Here is an 18,847-nt window from a genome sequence, read left to right as displayed (position 1 = left end):
GGAAGCCCTAACTAGGGCGGAAATAGAAATGGCACAGCACGCTACACCCGACACTCAGGCAGGCACATGAAAGGGGTCAATAGGTTACTACTAGATAAAGCAACTAAGAAGCAGGCTTTTCAGAAGATTAGATTCTACGAAGAAGGGGAAAAAGTTGGTCATCTATTGTCAATTATAGCTGCAGCCCAGAGAGGCAGCTCATTTATACATAGTATTGATGCTGCAAAGGGGACAAGGGTTACTGAGACGCCTGACATTCTGGAGGTCTTCGCAGGTTTTTACCAGAACCTCTATTCATCGAGTAGAATGGGAGGGGAAGGGGGGCGGAGGCATTTCTAGGAGCGGGACTGCTTCTGACACTATCTATGGAAGATAGGGATAAGTTGGAGTCTCCTATCACAGTAGAGGCGTTGGAGATGGCTTTGCATGGCATGACTAATGCGAGGGCCCCGGGAGCAGACGGTCTTCCTGCGGAAATATACAAACACCTAGAAGAAATTCTGCTACCCAAGCTATTAATAGTGTTTGAGGAGGCTATGAAAGAAGGGATTTTGCCTGCGTCTATGCGGGAGGCGGTGATGGTGGTGATTCCTAAGGACGGTAAGAATCCAGGAATTCCAGATTCATACAGGCCAATATCCTTGCTGACAGCTGATGTGAAAATACTGGCTAAAGTGCTGGCGAACCGACTAACTGGTGTTATTGATACATTGATCAATATGGATCAATCGGGGTTTATGCCCAACAGATCAACAGCAGCCCATATACGGAGACTATGTCTCAATCTGCAGTTGCCAGTCGATAACCCAGGTGGGAGGGTGATAGCCTCACTTGATGCCCATAAAGCCTTTGACTCTGTAGAATGGTCATACCTGTGGAGAGTGCTGCATAGTATGGGCTTTGGTCCTCAATTTACAGCGTGGATTCAGCTATTGCATACTCAACCCACAGCTAGAGTTAAGATTAATGGGGTAATGTCTGCAGGAAAACAGCTGCATAGAGGAACGAGGCAAGGCTGTCCATTGTCACCGCTCCTGTTCCCTATTGCGATAGAGCCATTGGCGGCTGCTATTAGACGCAACAAGGCAATAAAGGGGTTTCAATATGGCAATTTGGAGGAAAAGGTGGCCCTGTATGCGGATGACCTTTTGTTATTCCTAGGGGACCCCTCGGCTTCATTGGATCATGCTGTGCAGACCATTGAGGGGTTCGGTGAGATCTCAGGACTGACCATAAATTGGTCTAAATCAAGCCTATTTAAAGTGGACAAGGAGGTGGTATGGACTCAGGAAGACATAGGGGCCAATAAACTACAATGTGTGGAAATGTTTAAATATTTGGGGATACAGGTTTCCCTACCGGTGATTCCTAGGGGACCCCTCTGCTTCATTGGATCATGGCTGTGCAGACCATTGAGTGGTTCGGGGAGATCTCAGGACTGACCATAAATTGGTCTAAATCAAGCCTATTTAAAGTGGACAAGGAGGTGGTATGGACTCAGGAAGACATAGGGGCCAATAAACTACAATGTGTGGAAATGTTTAAATATTTGGGGATACAGGTTTCCCTACCGGTGACTGAGTACCTTAATACTAATCTAGTACCCCTAATGGCAATTCTAAGAACTAAGGTGGACACTTGGAACAAATTACACTTGTCGGTGGTGGGAAGGATTAATCTACTTAAAATGGTTTTAATGCCCAAGCTTTTATATATATTATATTACACAACTCCCCAATCTGGATACCGCAGAAAAGGTTCGGAGTGGTGAATTCACTGTTTAGGGCCTTGGTATGGGGTAAGAAACAACCTAGAATAAGGCTGGAAACCTTGCAAAGACCAAAGGATGAGGGGGGACTGGCACTACCAAATCCGGAACTGTATTTTTTAGCTGCCAAAAGTCAACATCTCAGAGGGTGGCCTAATCAAGAGAAGGCAGGAGTCATCAGAGGAGTGCTGGAATACATAATAAATATAAGCCCGTTGATACTTGGCCTAGAGAATGGGAAGATGGGTGTAATGGGAGACGGGTGTCCCACTCTGCAACTCTTACAAGACCTGTGGAACAGACTAAAGAGGGTGAGAGGGGTGACCGGGTTGACTAGATTCACAGTTCTATGGGATAATAATAACCTCCCAGATTCGGAAACTTGGGAGACTGGAAGGCTGGAAACGTAGGGGGCTGACAATGTCTCAAATTATGGGTAACGGGGAGCTGAGACCGGTTGTGCAATTACAGAGTGAGTTTCAGTTGCCGGATTCTGAATGGTACCACTACTGTCAAGTACGGCATGCCATTACCGCTCAAAAACTTTCCAGAAACCTGCAGATACAATCTGACATAGTGTTGGACTATATATGTGGTGGTGCTGGACTTACGAAAGGGGTAATTTCTAACACCTACAAAGATATATTGCATACACATTTAATGGGGTTCCCACTTAAAGCAAGATCCAAATTGAAGGGAGATTGGGGTGATGACTGATGAGGTATGGGACAGCGTCCTAGAATATGTCCCCAAACTCACTATGAGTGAACCAGCTAGGTTGTCCCATCTTTATGTGATCCATCGTGTGTACCGTACCCCCCTTCTGATGTTTAAAATGGGGCTGAGGGACAACTCTGACTGTCCAAGATGTGGGGGGTCTGATGCCGGAATCCTTCATATGATGTGGACTTGTCCCAGGCTATCTGCGTTCTGGTTTAATGTCATTGACAGAATAGAAGGGGCTTACGGAAGTGTTATACCCAAAAACCCACTGCTCTGCATACTGGGATATGTGGAGGAAATTGAAATAGTTAATAGTTCAAAGCTTGCTATAGCCAGACTACTATATGTAGCAAGGAAGCTGATTGCGAGGAACTGGATCAGGAAAGAACCACCTTCTGGGAGAGAGTTTGTGAAACAGGTGTCTTGTATCATCCAGCTGGAGGAAAGGATATATGCTAAAAGAGGCAATTCTAAAACCTATGAGAGGTTGTGGAATCCCTGGTTACAATACGGTACAGTTAACTGATGGGAATGTGCTATATTTTACAATGCTGGTGTTGTGGATAAACCATTAATACCCGAACATAGGAACATTTCTGTTTTGTATGGTTTGATTGACAATATGGGTAAAGAGGATGACTAATGGTAAATTACGGTGTAAGAGGAATCTTATGGAGAAAAGAGTTATATATGCTGTCTACATGGGGGGGGGGGGATGAGAGGGGGGGGATAAGGTTGTTCAACTTGTAAATCTATTGTTTGTGGAAGATTTACTGTATATTCTGTATTTTGAATTCTTATTAATAAAGATCTATTTGATAACAAAAAAAAAACAGCCCTACTGGTAGCGCTTACTTCAGCCTGTAGGATTGGCGACATGCAAGCTTTGTCAGCAGACTCTCCATACACGCAGATCATGGAGGATAGGATAGTCTTGAGGTTAGACCCGGCTTACCTCCTAAGGTGGTTACAAAATTTCACAGGGCTCGGGAATTAGTGTTACCATCCTTTTGTCCTAACCCCAGTAACCAGAAGGATGAAAGGCGACATGCCCTAGATGTTAGGAGGTGCCTTCTGCAGTATTTAGAGATGACAGAGCCCTGGAGAAAGCAGAGGGCCTGGTTTATGTCCTTTCAGGGGTCGAAGAAGGGCCTTGGAGTGTCTAAACAGACTATAGCAAGAGGTGGATTAGGTTAGAGAGGCCATCAAGTTTAGCTTATGTCAGTGCAGGTAGGGCCATTCCTGAAGGGCTCAAGGCCCATTCCACAAGAGCCATGGCAGCGTCCTGGGCGGAAAGAGCAGATGCCTCCATCGACCAGATATGTAAGGCGGCCACATGGTTCTCTTCGTACACCTTCTTCAAACACTATAGGCTGCACCAGTCTGCCTCCTCTGACCTCACATTCGGGAGAAGGGTTCTACAAGTGGTGGTCCCTCCCTAAAAATATAAGTCTCTGAAATTCTCTTTTGGTGCTATCATGGGTGACTGAAAAACACGGGTATTACTTACCTGTAATGTGTTTTTTCAAAACCCATGACGGCACCCTTATATTCCCTCTCTATTTGATCACTCCTTTTTTTGTTCGGTGAATCTTCGTTTTGTTAAAAACTTCTTATTTCGGTGTTGGTGGTCAAAATTAATATAAATATGGATGTATTTTTTATATGTACACTAATCTGGGAGTTCCTCTCATGCTCTCGAAAACAACTGAGCCGCCCTTTTTATCTTGAAGGTTTCCTGTGCTCGAAGGGCGGACCCCTCTCTTGTGGTGCAGTCATTGGTTACGAAAAAACACATTACCGTTAAGTAATACCCGTGTTTCTCTTTCCTCTAACATGTAAGAAGAGAGAAATCATTGTAACAGCGGGCACACTTTTTTTTTTTTTTTTTCTTTTGTGATCAGCGTTACTCACTAAACAGTGGCGATCACGTGACTGAAGACCAGAAAATCCAGCCCTGATCATGTTCCTTAGGGTCTAAGCTACCCCAAGTAGTGAGACCCAGGAGATTTTCCAACTCTGGGGGGTGTGCTACAGCCTTATTCCCAATTGCCATTTTAAAACTGCAATAAGGGAATAAGTACCCTTAGAGGGCCGCCATTTTAATGAATATCGGCAGTTTTTAAGAGGTTAAAGCACATCTGCTACAACACTTATGCAGCCCTGTATCAGGGAAGCATAAATCGGCTCTCCTGTAAGACCAAATGTCCCAAAAAGTATGCAATAGACACATAGGAGTATGTGGTGTTAGTTTATAGTACAAGTGACTGGAGATCGTAGGCTCATATTCCCTAAAGGAACTAGAAAAGTAATTTAAAAAAAATGTTTTTCAAATAGAAGAAATTATAAGAGTGTAAAAATTTTAATCACACCACCTTCCCCCCCATTAACAATAAAGTACAGATTAACAAAATATATGTGGTATTGCTGCTTCCATAAAAGATCAGTTTATCAAAATATAAATTTAATTAATCCTATCCATGAACGCTGTAAACAGAAAAAAGCTAAATGAACGGACACGTACTGGTATCACAGTAACAGACGTATATGAAATCCTCTCAGTTTCATCACTTTTACTTCCAGCTGCATTCCTATACATTATCTAAGTCTGGTCAGGAGATTGATGGATTCCCAAATAAGATTGTTACCAGCAGCAGACCAGAGAGCCTCTGTAGGTGCCCCTTTTACATTGAAGGGTTGGAGAATGCACTTGGTACTTTTCAAATTAATAAAGCCTCAGGTGTGGGTAGACTCCCTAGTCAATTATTTACAGAATAAAAGGAGATCCTCCTGCTCATACTGCCCGCTCCAAATTTTTTGGGAATCACTTGACCTCTTTGATCGTGGTGATGGAATTTACATGTTTGGGAATTAAGGTATCTGAGGACCTGAGCTCCTTAATTTCACTAGATATCAATCCATTATTTCTTATAAATATATACACTACTGTTCAAAAGTTTAGGGTCACTTAGAAATTTCCTTATTTTTGAAAGAAAAGCACAGTTTTTTCCAATGAAGCTGACATTAAATGATTCAGAAATACACTCTATACATTAATGTGGTAAATGACTGTTCTCGCTGCAAACGTCTAGTTTGTAATGAAATATCTTCATAGGTGTACAGAGGCCCATTTCCAACAACCATCACTCCAGTGTTCTTATGGTACTTTGTGTTTGCTAACTGTGTACGAAGGCTAATGGATGGTTAGAAAACCCTTGTGCAAGTATGTTAGCACAGCTGAAAACAGTTTGGCTGATGAGAGAAGCTATAAACCTGTCCTTCCTTTAAGCTAGTTGAGAATCTGGAGCATTACATTTGTTCACTTCTTTAAACTCTCAAAATGGTCAGAAAAAAAGAACTTTCATGTGAAACTCGACAGTCTATTCTTGTTCTTAGAAATAAAGGCTATTCCATTTGAGAAATTGCCAAGAAACTGAAGATTTCCTACAACGGTGTGTACTACTCGCTTCAGAGGAGAGCACAAACAGGCTCTAACCAGAGTAGAAAAAGAAGTGGGAGGCCCCGCTGCACAACCGAGCAACAAGACAAGTACATTAGAGTCTGCAGTTTGAGAAATCGACGCCTCACAGGTCCTCAACTGGCAGCTTCATTAAATATTACACGCAAAATGCCAGTGTCAACGTCTACAGTGAAGAGGCGACTCCGGGATGCGGGCCTTCAGGGAAGAGTCGCAAAGAAAAAGCCATATCTGAGACTGGCTAATAAAAGGAAAAGATTAATATAGGAAAAAGAACACAGACATTGGACAGAGGAAGATTGGAAAAAAGTGTTATGGACAGACAAATCCAAGTTTGAGGGGTTTGGATCACACAGAAGAACATTTGTGAGACGCAGAACAACTGAAAAGATGCTGCAAGAGTGCCTGACGCCATCTGTCAAGCATGGTGGAGGTATTGTGATGGTCTGGGGTTGCTTTGGTGCTGGTAAAGTGGGAGATTTGTACAAGGTAAAAGAGATTTTGAATAAGGCAGGCTATCACTCCATTTTGCAACGCCATGCCATACCCTGTGGACAGCGCTTGATTGGAGCCAATTTCATCCTACTACAGGACAATGACCTAAAGCACACCTCCAAATTATGCAAGAACTATTTAGGGAAGAAGCAGGCAGCTGGTATTCTATCTGTAAAGGAGTGGCCCGTGCAATCGCCAGATCTCAACCCCATTGTGGGAGCAGCTTGACCGTATGGTCCGCAAAAAGTGCCCATCAAGCCAAACCAACTTGTGGGAGGGACTTTGGAAGCATGGGGTGAAATTTCTCCAGATTACCTCAGCAAATTAACTGCTAGAATGCCAAAGGTCTGCAATGCTGGAATTGCTGCAAAGGGAGCATTCTTTGACGAATGCAAAGTTTGAAGGAGAAAATTATTTAAAATACAAATCTTTTTTTAGAACCTTGTCAATGTCTGAACTAGATTTTAAATTCATTTGGCAACTCATTTGATTAATAAAAGTATGAGTTTTCATGGAAAACACAATTGTCTGGGTGAACCCAAATGTTTGAACGGTAGTGTGTGTGTGTATATATATATATATATTTATTTTATGTGGTGTAAACTCCCTTATGTGGTGTAAACTCCCTATCTCGGTTATTGGTCGTACTAATGTGAAAATGATTCTTATGCCACAACTGTTATGTAATTCACAATAACCCAGTATTGAAGTATTTCTATAGATTTCCGTAAGAAAATTAATATGGGAAAAAAAACACCTTGTCTTTGTTGATTTTTGGCATATGGGAAGGATGAGGGTGGATTGACTACTACCAACTCTTTTTGGAATGTGGAATTGAAAACAGGTTCAGTATGTAGATTACTTTTGCCACACATATAGTAGATCTCTTTTGCCATCATTGGAGGCAGGATCCCATAGTCTAACCAATGTGAAACATCTGACCATTCCCTTAATGGTCAAAGTGTGGACAGACCGCAAATGGCTTATAAGGGTTTCGGGCTTCATTAAATTCACTCCTCTTTGCCGTAATCCAAAGCTCCCGGAGTTCTTGAGATTGGAGGGCTTATTGCTATAGGAGTCGGGTGGTATTCACCTTCAGTCTCTGGTGTAGTTGGATGGAGTGCTGAAGAATTTTGATCAGTTTTGGGATTTTAGTTTGCGACATAAAATATTTCATTAAAATATTTTGAAAGTTTCATGTGTATGCAAAGTATTGAATTTTTATTGTGCCGCATGTCGGTGTGTGGAGCCCTGATTTTTGGATTTCTTAAAACACCACTCCAGCATTTTTTTATTTTGGTGCTGGAGTGGTGCAACTAATCTACGTTTCCTGATCCTAGTATTATACTCACTAGCCACTGTCTTCAGTTCTTCCCGGCACCGCTCTGGTCCCACGGCGCCACCTTGTGACCGCAACATCTGACTGACAACTTGTAACCATTACCTCTAACTCCCGGTCAATGTAAATCTATAAGAGCCTTGTTCTGACCTCGTTCTGCCTCTCACAGACTTACACTGAGCAGTGACTTCTGAATTGTCCAGCAAACACTGGAGCGATCTGACAAGTCACTAACTGAAGAAGACAGACCAAAGAGGCACAAATAACAGTTGAAGACAGAGGCAGGTGAGTATAATACTAGTGGCAGCGAGCTTACATTATAGACACCACTCCAGCCGAGACATAAGAAAAACTGCTGGAGTAGTGCTTTAAGGAGTGGAATTTAGAGAGAATGCATTTGAAGGGGTTATGGGTGATTGAATAATATGGAAGCCAAAGCAAATTTTGCTTTGGCAGAATTTATGCTGGTCTAACCTTTTTACCTTAATGAACATTCCTAATCCATCAGATCAAACTCATCTATGACATCCATAAGTCAATAAGAGGGAATGCATCAGCAAAATATAGGGGCCAATTCATCTTTGAAACTGAGTCTCTTTTTGGAGTGATTTTTGCTCATCATTTTTTCCATCTAATTGATTATCTTCTTAGCGCCCTCTTTTAAACTGTGTGCCACTCTTCTTTCTTCGTTCATCAATGCAGGCGAGGTTACCAATTCATGATATTTTTGCCTAACTCATAATTCGCAACTTTAAAAAAGTCAGATTTTTTTTTTTTTACATAAACTTACACCTCTGCCTCCTGTTTTGTAATGGGTTTTTTTCATCATATTTGAAGATTAACGTGGTTTTTATTTTAATAGATCATGCATTTTTTTTTTACTGTATGACCAGTATAAAACAAATTTATGAATTTTCCAAAACTGATCAAACGTGATCCCTTTTGATGAATTTGCAACAAAATCTGCCAGTGCAAAAAGGAGAGAACTTCTTGAAAAAAGCAAATGTTGAAACAGGGACTTGCTTCCCCAGAAATAGCAGCAAACGCAAGTTGATTTGCTCAAAATTTAATGTTTCAATGTATGATTAGAAGAAAATGACACTCAAGGTCTAAAGAATTTTACAGATCTGTAAGGTGATTAAGAGAAATTTCAGAGATATGGCAATATTGATTAAGGATCCATTTCTCCCATGTCACCTGTTGAAAGCTTGAGTTACTCTGGAAAATAAAAGAAAACTATATATTAGATGACTTAATATTCTGTAGAAACTCAGCAAAGTTCAGAAATGTAATCATTTTAAGTTTCATAATATGTACCGTACCTTTGGAAAACTAGAATGTCTGAAAAGGTAAAACCAGCTATTATCCTGGCTTCCTCAGCTCATAGGCTTTTTCCACCCATTGCTGTATCACAAACAAGACTGTACTCCTTGTATGTGAATATCTGGTATTGAACAGATATTACTGTGCAGATTGGCAGTACTATAACTGCATTTATTATGGTTCACGTGATGCAAAAAGTATTTATTTAAAGGGGTTCTGAAAGAATGCAACAGTTGAGACACAGGTGTCGGGAGTTGTTGCTTCAGATTGTAACCCATCTTGACATGTAACTGTGATGGGCTGCTGTTTGAATTATGTGACGGGGCCATTTTATTACATTCTTGGAGATCCCTTTAAAGCCAAGATAAGCAGATATATAATTAGATAGATGCATGGCACTCCCTGAGGTTGGTGCACTGGTAAATTTCCACTCCACGTAGTAGTTATAAAGAACCCGGCTCTCAGATGATAGATGCAGTTTGTGTATAGAAAAAATTATAATTGAATGACGCAATCCACTGATCACTGTGTGACATTTCGGTCGTGCAATAGACCATCTGACACTATAACATGAAAGAACATATTTTACTAATCGGGGCAAAAAGCAATAGACACTGCAATAGAAAAAAAATAAGAAATTGGATGCATAGAAAAAATAGCAGGAAACTTTTAAACATAAATTGTAGAAACCAATTTACATAAAATATAGAAACCAAAAACTGAAGAACTGATCCAGCATCGGAGTGTGGCGCCACTTTCAATTTTAGCGTCTTGGCATCCTACACGCCCTCAACATGGCACAGCTCACATTAGCAACAGCTTTTTCACGACACTGAAGGTTAAGTAACTCACCCCCTGACAGGTGAAAATCCCCTGTGGCATCGTTCCCGACCAGTTTTGGATCCCATCGGGACCAATTAACTCCTTAAATACCACTTTCAATAGCGACTGCGGCATCTTAAGTGGTTAATATAGACCTTCTTTGACACCATTGCCCCCATTGATCATAATCACAGGTGCCGATACTTTTCATGGTACCCTGAGTTCATTTGATGACCCCAGCGTACGGTGGCCTGTTACATCCTGCTATACAAAGGGTCTAAGAGACACTGTCAGTGAAAAACTGACACGTCTCATGCACTGCAGTACACGAGTACTGTAATTTGAGGGTAATCACATTCTAATTGGAATAAGGTTTTAGGAATTACAGCTCTTTAATGTGCAGCTGCCTCATTTTCAGTGGACCAAAAGTAATTGGGAAATGATCTCAAAAGCTCTTTAATGGACTACATGGGCTATTCCCTCATTAATCCTTCATCAGTTGAGCAGGTAAAAGGACTGCAGCTGATTCCAGGTGTGGTATTTGCATTTGGAAGCTCTTGCCGTGCCCACAACATACGGTCAAAGGAGCTCTCAATGGAAGTAAAACAGACCACTAGTAGGCCGATAAAAAGTAAAAATAAATCAGAGAACAGAAATGTTAGGCATACTTAAATCAACAGTTTGGTACATCTTACAAAGATAAAGAGCGAACTGGTGAGCTTGGGAACTCAAAAAGGCCTGGGTGTCTAAGAAAGACAGCAGTGGTGAATGTTCATAGAATGCTTTCCATGGTAAAGTAAAACTCCTTCACAACATTCACCCATGTGAAGAACACTCCAGGAAGTAGGTGTTTCAGAATCTAAATCTACCATATAGAGAAGACTTCATGAGAACAAATACAGAGGGTTCGTCATAAGATGCAAACGCCTTAATAATAGAAAGGTCCAGATTAGACTTTGCAAAAAAAAAAAATCTCAAGAAACCAGCCCAGCTCTAGAAAAGCATTCTATGAACAGATGAAGCTAAGATCAACATTTACCAGAATGTTTGGAGAGAAGAAAGTATGGAGAACGCTTGGAACTGCTCATGATCTAAAGCAAAGCACATCCTCTGTAAACATGGTGGAGGCAGTGTGATGACATGGGCATGCATGGCTTCCTGAGGCATTGGGTCAATAGTGTTTATTGATGATGTGACAGACGGCTGAAGCAGCTAGATGAATTCTGAAGTGTACAGGGCGATACTTTCTGCTCTGATTCAACCAAATGTGGCAAGGTTGATTGAACGGCGCTTCACAGTACTGATGGACAATGGCCCAAAACATACTGTGAAAGCAACCCAGTAGTTTTTTAAAGCAAAAAATTGGAATAGTCTTCAATGGCAACCACCAGATCTCAACCCCATCGAGCAGCATTTCACATACTTAAGACAGCAAAACCCACAAACAAGCAACAACTGAAGTCAGCTGCAGTAAAGGCCCGGCAAAGCATCACAAAGGAGGAAACGCAGTGTTTCATGATGTCCATGGCTTCTAGACTTAAGACCGTCATTACCTGCAAATGATCCTCTACAAAGTATTACAAATGAACATTTTATTTATAGTAAGGTTAATTTGTCCATTTAATTTTGATCCCCTGAGGAAGTTTTGTAGAAAAATAGTTATGCAAACTGTCTCTTCAGAGAGAAAGAGGACTAGAACTCTAGCACCACTTAATCAAAGCAGAGATCCTATAAGTCAATATCGACTCTTTAACCCCTTTCTGTCATGTGACGTACTATCCCGTCCATGTGCCCTGGGACTTAATTCCCAGGGACGGGATAGTATGTCACAGCGATCAGCGGCGCCCACGTGGTGAGCGCTGCTGATCGCGGCCGGGTGTCTGCTGATTGTGCTGGGTGTCAGCTGTGATAATGTGTCAGGGGCAGTCACGGACCGCCCCGACAAGTTAACCCCTTGCACACTGCGATCAAATGATCGCGGTGTACCGGGGGTTAAAGGGAAGCATCGGCAGGGAGAGGGCTCCCTCCGTGCTTCCCTGAGCCCCCCACAGCAGCGCAATGTGCAGCGCTGCTGCGAGGGGCTCCATCCCTGCAGGTCCCCGAATCCAAGATGGCGTCGGGGGCCTGCGGGGAGCTGGCTTCCTCATGCCTGCAAAGCGCAGGCAAGGAGGAAGCCTTGCGCACTGCCTGTGACAGATCGCTGATCTGTCACAGTGATCTGTGATGTGACAGATCAGCGATCTGTCACAGGACAGTGATGTCCCTCCTGGGACAATGTAATAAAGTTAAAAAAAATTTAAAAAAGTGTAAAAATAATTTTTAAAAAATCGCTAAATAAAAAAAAAAAGATATTCCCTAATAAATTCATTTTTTGAAAATAAAAAAATAAATAAAATAAAAGTACACATATTTGGTATCGCCGCGTCCGTAACGACCCGCCCTATAAAACTGTCCCATTAGTTAACCCCTTTAGCGAACCCCTTAAAAAATAAAAATAAACGACGCAAAAAATGATTTATTATCATACCGCCGAACAAAAAGTGCAATAACGCGCAATCAAAAAGACGCATAAAAATATGCATGGCACCGCTGAAAACGTCATCTTGTCCCACAAAAAACGAGCCGCAATACAGCGTCATCAGTAAAAAATAGAAAAGTTATAGCTCGCAGAATAAAGCGATGCAAAAATAATAATTTTTTATATAAAATTGTTTCCGTTGCATAAAAGCGCCAAAACATAAAAAAACGACCTAAATGAGATCGCTTTAACCGTTCTGACCCGAAGAATAAAAGGGCTATATTAATTTTACCGCACGCGGAACGGTGTAAACGCACCCCCCAAAAGAAATTCATGAAACGCTGGTTTTTGTTCATTCTGCGTCTCAAAAATCGGAATAAAAAGCGATCAAAAGATGTCACGTGCCCGAACATGATACCAATAAAAGCGTCAACTCGTCCCGCAAAAAATAAGACCTCACATGACTCAGTGGGTCAAAATATGGAAATATTATAGCTCAATATGTGGTGATGCAAAAACTTTTTACAATAAAAAGCGTCTTTTAGCGTGTGACAGCTGCCAAATATAAAAACCGCCATAAATAGTATATCAAACCCCTCGTTATCACCCCCTTAGTTAGGGAAAAATAATAAAAAAAAAATGTAATTCCATTTTCCCATTAGGGTTAGGGCTGAGATTAGGGTTAGGGGTGTGTTGGGGTTAGGGTTGGAGTTAGAATTGGGGGGTTTCCACTGTTTGGGCACATCAGGTGCTCTCCAAATGCAACATGGCGTCTGATCTCAATTCCAGCCAATTCTGCGTTGAAAAAGTCAAATGGTGCTCCTTCCCTTCCAAGCTCTGCCATGCGCCCAAACAGTGTTTTACCCCCACATATAGGGTATCAGCGTACTCAGGACAAATTGGACAACAACTTTTGGGGTCCAATTTCTCCTGGTACCCTTGGGAAAATAAAAAAATGGGGACTAAAAGATCATGTTTGTGGAAAAAATACAATTTTTTTATTTTCACGCCTGGTCGTTATAAACTTCTGTGAAGCACTGGGGAGTTCAAAGTGCTCACCACACACCTAGATAAGTTCCTTAGGGGGTCTAGTTTCCAAAATGGGGCCACTTGTGGGGGGTTTCCACTGTTTAGGTACATCAGGGGCTCTCCAAAAGCAACATGACACCCGCAGACCATTCCATCAAAGTCTGCATTCCAAAACGTCACTACTTCCCTTCCAAGCCCCGACGTGTGCCCATACAGTAGTTTTCTCCCACATATCGGGTATCAGCGTACTCAGGACAAATTGGACAACAACTTTTGGGGTCCAATTTCTCCTGGTACCCTTGGGAAAATAAAAAAATTGGTGACTAAAAGATCATGTATGTGGAAAAAATACGATTTTTTTATTTTCACGCCCGGGCGTTCTAAACTTCTGTGAAGCACTGTGGGGTTCAAAGTGCTCACCACACATCTAGATAAGTTCCTTGGGTGGTCTAGTTTCCAAAATGGTGTAATTTGTCTGGGGTTTTCACTGTTTTGGTACATCAGGGGCTTTCCAAATGCGACATGGTGTCCGATCTCAATTCCAGCCAAAAACATCAAATGGCGCTGCTTCCCTTCCGAGCTCTGCCATGCCTGCCATAAAATAGTCGTTTACACCCACATATGGGGTATCAGCATACTCAGGACAAATTGCACAATAACTTTTAGGGTTCTGTTACCCTTGGGAAAATAAAAATTGGGAGTGAAAAGATCATTTTTTGTCATGTCGGACACTGTTCACACCAGGGTGTCCGGCAGACAGCGGTAATACCCCATCCCACCACTTGGTTCTCAGCGGCGCTGGTTGGTCTCTGATCCGGCATGGATTGGGTTAACCAGGTTGTCATTCTGGCTGAGGGCTTAGCCACGCCCTCTGTCTTTAAATTGCCCTGCGTGACTATGGTCGTCGCCGACTATAGCTCTTGCCTTGTGCTAAGCGATACCGGTCTGGAGAGGTGGTCTAAGGAGGATACTATTGCTGGTGTAGTATATTCCGTTGTTGCCATTTTGTCCTTCCTGTGTTATTATTTGGTTACCCTTGCACATTACTGTATTCCCCTGTGTGTACGCGGTGTGTTGCTTTTCCGCTATCCCTGTCCATACTTATCTGTGGGGTCTGGTGTTTGGTCTCCTCACTGGGTGGAGGGTGGTGGGTTCAGCTTAGGGCTGGACAGGAGACAGGGACAGGGTGGAGGCCCAGGCAGGCACACCTTCAGTGTAAACCCTGGGTTGAGGGACAGACAGGGTTTCCCCTAGTCTGAGGGACACCGCAGGGGCCCCGGGGTTTCAGCCTAAAAGTTACCTAGGCTGCCCATGACATTTTTGTGGCAAAATATGATTTTTTAATTGTACCGCTGTACGTTATAAACTTCTGTGAAGCCCTTGTTGGTTTAAAGTTCTCACCACATATCTAGATAAGTTCCTTGGGGGGTCTAGTTTCCAAAATGGGGTCACTTGTCGGGGGTTTCCACTGTTTAGGTACATCAGGGGCTCTCCAAACGTGACAAGGCGTCCGATCGGAATTCTAGCCAATTTTGCATTGAAAAAGTCAAACGGCGCTCCTTCCCTTCTGAGCTCTGCCATGCGCCAAAACAGTGGTTCCCCCCACATATCAGGTATCAGCGTACTCAGGACAAACTGCACAATAGCTTTTGCAGTCCAACTTCTGTTACCCTTGGTTTTTCACAAATAAACGCAAGTTACCGTATATACTCGAATATAAGTCGAGATTTTCAGCCCAAAAAATTGGGCTGAAAGTCCCCCTCTCGACTTATATTCGAGTCATATACAAAGGGGTCGGAGGGGGCGGATGTTTCAGGTCATACTTACCCATCCTGACGCTGTCTTGAGCCCCCAGCTTCTCCCCGTGCTCTCTCTTCCTGCCTTCAGCGGTCACGTGGTGCCGCTCATTAAAACTCATCAATATGCGCATATTGATGAGTTTTAATGAGCGGCACCACGTGACCGCTGAAGGCAGGAAGAGAGAGCGCGGAGAAGCTGGGGGCTCAAGACAGCGTCAGGACGGGTAAGTACAGCGATACTCACCTGTCCTGCGTCCACGGCTGCTTGTTGCTGTCTGTCATCGGTCAGTGACTTCAGACAGCAGAGGGCGCGGTGACGTGGTTAGTGCGCGCCGCGCCCCCTGCAGTCTGAACGTCACTGACTGATGACGTGCAGATAGCGGTGAGCAGCCATGGACGCAGGACAGGTGAGAATCTGACACCCAGCGACGGAGAGGTGAGTATGTCATTTTTTTTATTTTTACATGCAGCAGCAGCAGCGGCAGCACATGGGGGAATAATCTAAGGAGCTTCTTATGGGGGCAGCATATGGGGGAACAATATGGAGCTTCTTGTGGGGGCAGCATATGGGGGAATAATCTGGAGCTTCTTGTGGGGGCAGCATATGGGGGAATAATCTGGAGCTTCTTGTGGGGGCAGCATATGGGGGAATAATCTGGAGCTTCTTGTGGGGGCAGCATATGAGGGAACAATCTATGGAGCTTCTTATGGGAGCAGCATATGGGGGAATAATCTATGGAGTTTCTTCTGAGGACACCATATGGGGGAATAATCTATGGAGCATTTCCCACCCTAGACTTATACTCGAGTCAATAAGTTCCCCCAGTTTTTTGTGGCAAAATTAGGGGGGTCGACTTATACTCGGATCGACTTATACTCGAGTATATACGGTATATGAATGAAATTTTACCACTAGCATGAAGTACAATATGTCACGAGAAAACAATGTCAGAATCACCGGGATCCATGGAAGCGTTTCAGAGTTATTACCTCATAAAGGGACAGTGGTCAGAATTGTAAAAATTGGCCTGGTCACCCTTGGGGGTTAAGGGGTTAACAAGCCTTGCAATATGACTTGGGATAAAAGCCAAACCAGAATCTCAATTTGCAGACACAGATTCTGGTTAGGCTTTTATCCTACGTCATATTGCAAGCCTCGTTAATAGAGTTGATACTGACTTTTCGAATCGCTGCGTCCAATAAGTAGAGCTAGAGTTCGAATCCTCTTTCTCTCTGAAGAGACATTTTGCATATATAATTTCCTAGAGGAGCATGCATGGCTTATAAGTCTCACTCTGACATGCCACGCTGGGCTTGTCATTCTCCACAAGGAGAAATGTTACCACTTAGACCCTGGAAAAATAGTTGTAATTCACAGAATATTTTTACTCAACCCCTTTTTTAAACCTTAAATTCTACACTTCAATTGCATCTCGGTTGCTTCATTTTAAAATCCAAAATAGTGGCATTCAGAGCCCAAATCATGAAGCTTCCGTCTGTCCAAATATTTCTGAACCTAATTGTATATTTGAGGCTGTCGACTACAGGTCAGGAGATCCTCAACCAGTCTGTACATGGCAGGTTGCACTTGGACTGAGAAACATGGATGTGTGAAACCAGCCTAACACAGAACATTTCTTATGAAGTAATAATAATAAAAATTAAATTGTCCCAACAAGCATCTCTGAAAAGCTAAGGAGTTACGGTAAGTTGCATAATTTGTTTTATACTTGCCTCAACTGATGTATGTTTATTCTTGTTGTCCAACGTTATGTCATTATCTAACCACTGCCCAATAGATTAGTCTGTTTCGGAAATAAACATCTGAGTTAAATACATAAACACTTTCCTTAAAATATTATATGATGAAAACATTTGGCATTGTCTTATATGCTTAGTGTCTAGGGCTCACAAGCTTTCTACTTCTAGTAAATGGAGAAACATCCATGTCCATATCCAGAGGCTGAAACCCTATTGTACATCTCCTTAATCCTAGATATGCCCCGATCAACTATAGATGCTGTTATTGTGGAATAGAAGTAGCTCAGTCACAAAGTGGTATCCTATACAATCCCACAGAGCAGGGCTGCCCCTAATATTTGTAATATCATATTTTTCTACCTTGTTTTCAACTCTGAAGGACCAATCTGGCTTTGGATATTTTAAAGAATATTACAGTATAAGGGAGATGGCATAATGATTACTGTCAAATTTGGAGAGGAGAGGGAATAACGGTATGGAGCTGTTGAAGGGTTAGCACTAGACCGATTATTTCCACTTTGTGGCAACAGATTTGTCAAGGCAATTTCTTGTTCCAGCATGACTGTGACCCTCTCCTGAAACGATGACCTATGAAGAAGACATGGCTTGGTTTGAAGAAAAAGTGACCTGTTCAGATACCCAACTTCAACCTGATTCAATCACTTTAGGATGAATTGGAACGTGGATGTAAGATGGCAACTAAAGGCTGCTACCTGTTGCGAGGGATTTTTTTTTTTAAGTCATTCTTTATGCTGTTAGGAAGTCGTCATACATGGTGTATCTCAAAAATGGAAGCTATTACGAAGGCAGAGATCATTAAAGCCTTCGTTAATAAACTTATGTACAAGATGTCATATACAGTTGTGGCCAAAAGTATTGACACCCCTGCAATTTTGTCAGATAATACTCAGTTTCTTTCTGAAAATGATTGCAAACACAAATTCTTTCATATTATTATCTTCATTTAATTTGTCTTAAATGAAAAAACACAAAAAGAATTGTCCTAAAGCCAAATTGGATATAATTCCACACCAAACATAAAAAAGAGGGTGGACAAAAGTATTGGCACTGTTCGAAAAATCATGTGATGCTTCTCTAATTTGTGTAATTAACAGCACCTGTAACTTACCTGTGGCACCTAACAGGTGTTGGCAATAACTAAATCACACTTGCAGCCAGTTGACATGGATTAAAGTTGACTCAACCTCTGTCCTGTGTCCTTGTGTGTACCACATTGAGCATGGAGAAAAGAAAGAAGACCAAAGAACTGTCTGAGGACTTGAGAAACCAAATTGTGAGGAAGCATGAGCAATCTCAAGGCTACAAGTCCATCTCCAAAGACCTGAATGTTCCTGTGTCTACCGTGCGCAGTGTCATGAAGTTTAAAGCCCATGGCACTGTGGCTAACCTCCCTAGATGTGGACGGAAAAGAAAAATTGACAAGAGATTTCAACGCAAGATTGTGCGGATGTTGGATAAAGAACCTCGACAAACATTCAAACAAGTTCAAGCTGCCCTGCAGTCCAAGGGTACAACAGTGTCAACCCGTACTATCTGTCGGCGTCTGAATGAAAAGGGACTGTATGGTAGGAGACCCAGGAAGACCCCACTTCTTACCCCGGGACACAAAAAAGCCAGGCTGGAGTTTGCCAAAACTTACCTGAAAAAGCCTAAAACGTTTTGGAAAAATGTTCTCTGGTCAGATGAGACAAAAGTAGAGCTTTTTGGGCAAAGGCATCAACATAGAGTTTACAGGAGAAAAAAAGAGGCATTCAAAGAAAAAAACACGGTC

General features: G+C 42.4%; 1 protein-coding gene across 1 annotated transcript in view; it reads right to left on the bottom strand.

Moving 5' to 3' along the window:
* Positions 1 to 8,853: 8,853 nt before the first annotated feature.
* Positions 8,854 to 18,847, bottom strand: part of LOC141085804 (uncharacterized) — a 38,069-nt gene continuing 28,075 nt past the window's right edge. The window contains exons 14-15 of the mRNA XM_073571370.1: positions 17,029 to 17,099; positions 8,854 to 9,021 (exon numbers count right to left, since the gene is read on the bottom strand). Coding sequence (XP_073427471.1) covers positions 17,076 to 17,099 — 24 coding nt within the window. The 3' untranslated portion in view covers positions 8,854 to 9,021; positions 17,029 to 17,075. The remainder of the gene's footprint in view (positions 9,022 to 17,028; positions 17,100 to 18,847) is intronic.

Source organism: Dendrobates tinctorius, unplaced genomic scaffold, assembly GCF_039654945.1.
Source record: "Dendrobates tinctorius isolate UK_male_01 unplaced genomic scaffold, ASM3965494v1 ptg000029l, whole genome shotgun sequence".
Lineage (NCBI taxonomy): Eukaryota > Metazoa > Chordata > Amphibia > Anura > Dendrobatidae > Dendrobates > Dendrobates tinctorius.
This window is presented reverse-complemented; position numbering and strand designations above follow the sequence as displayed.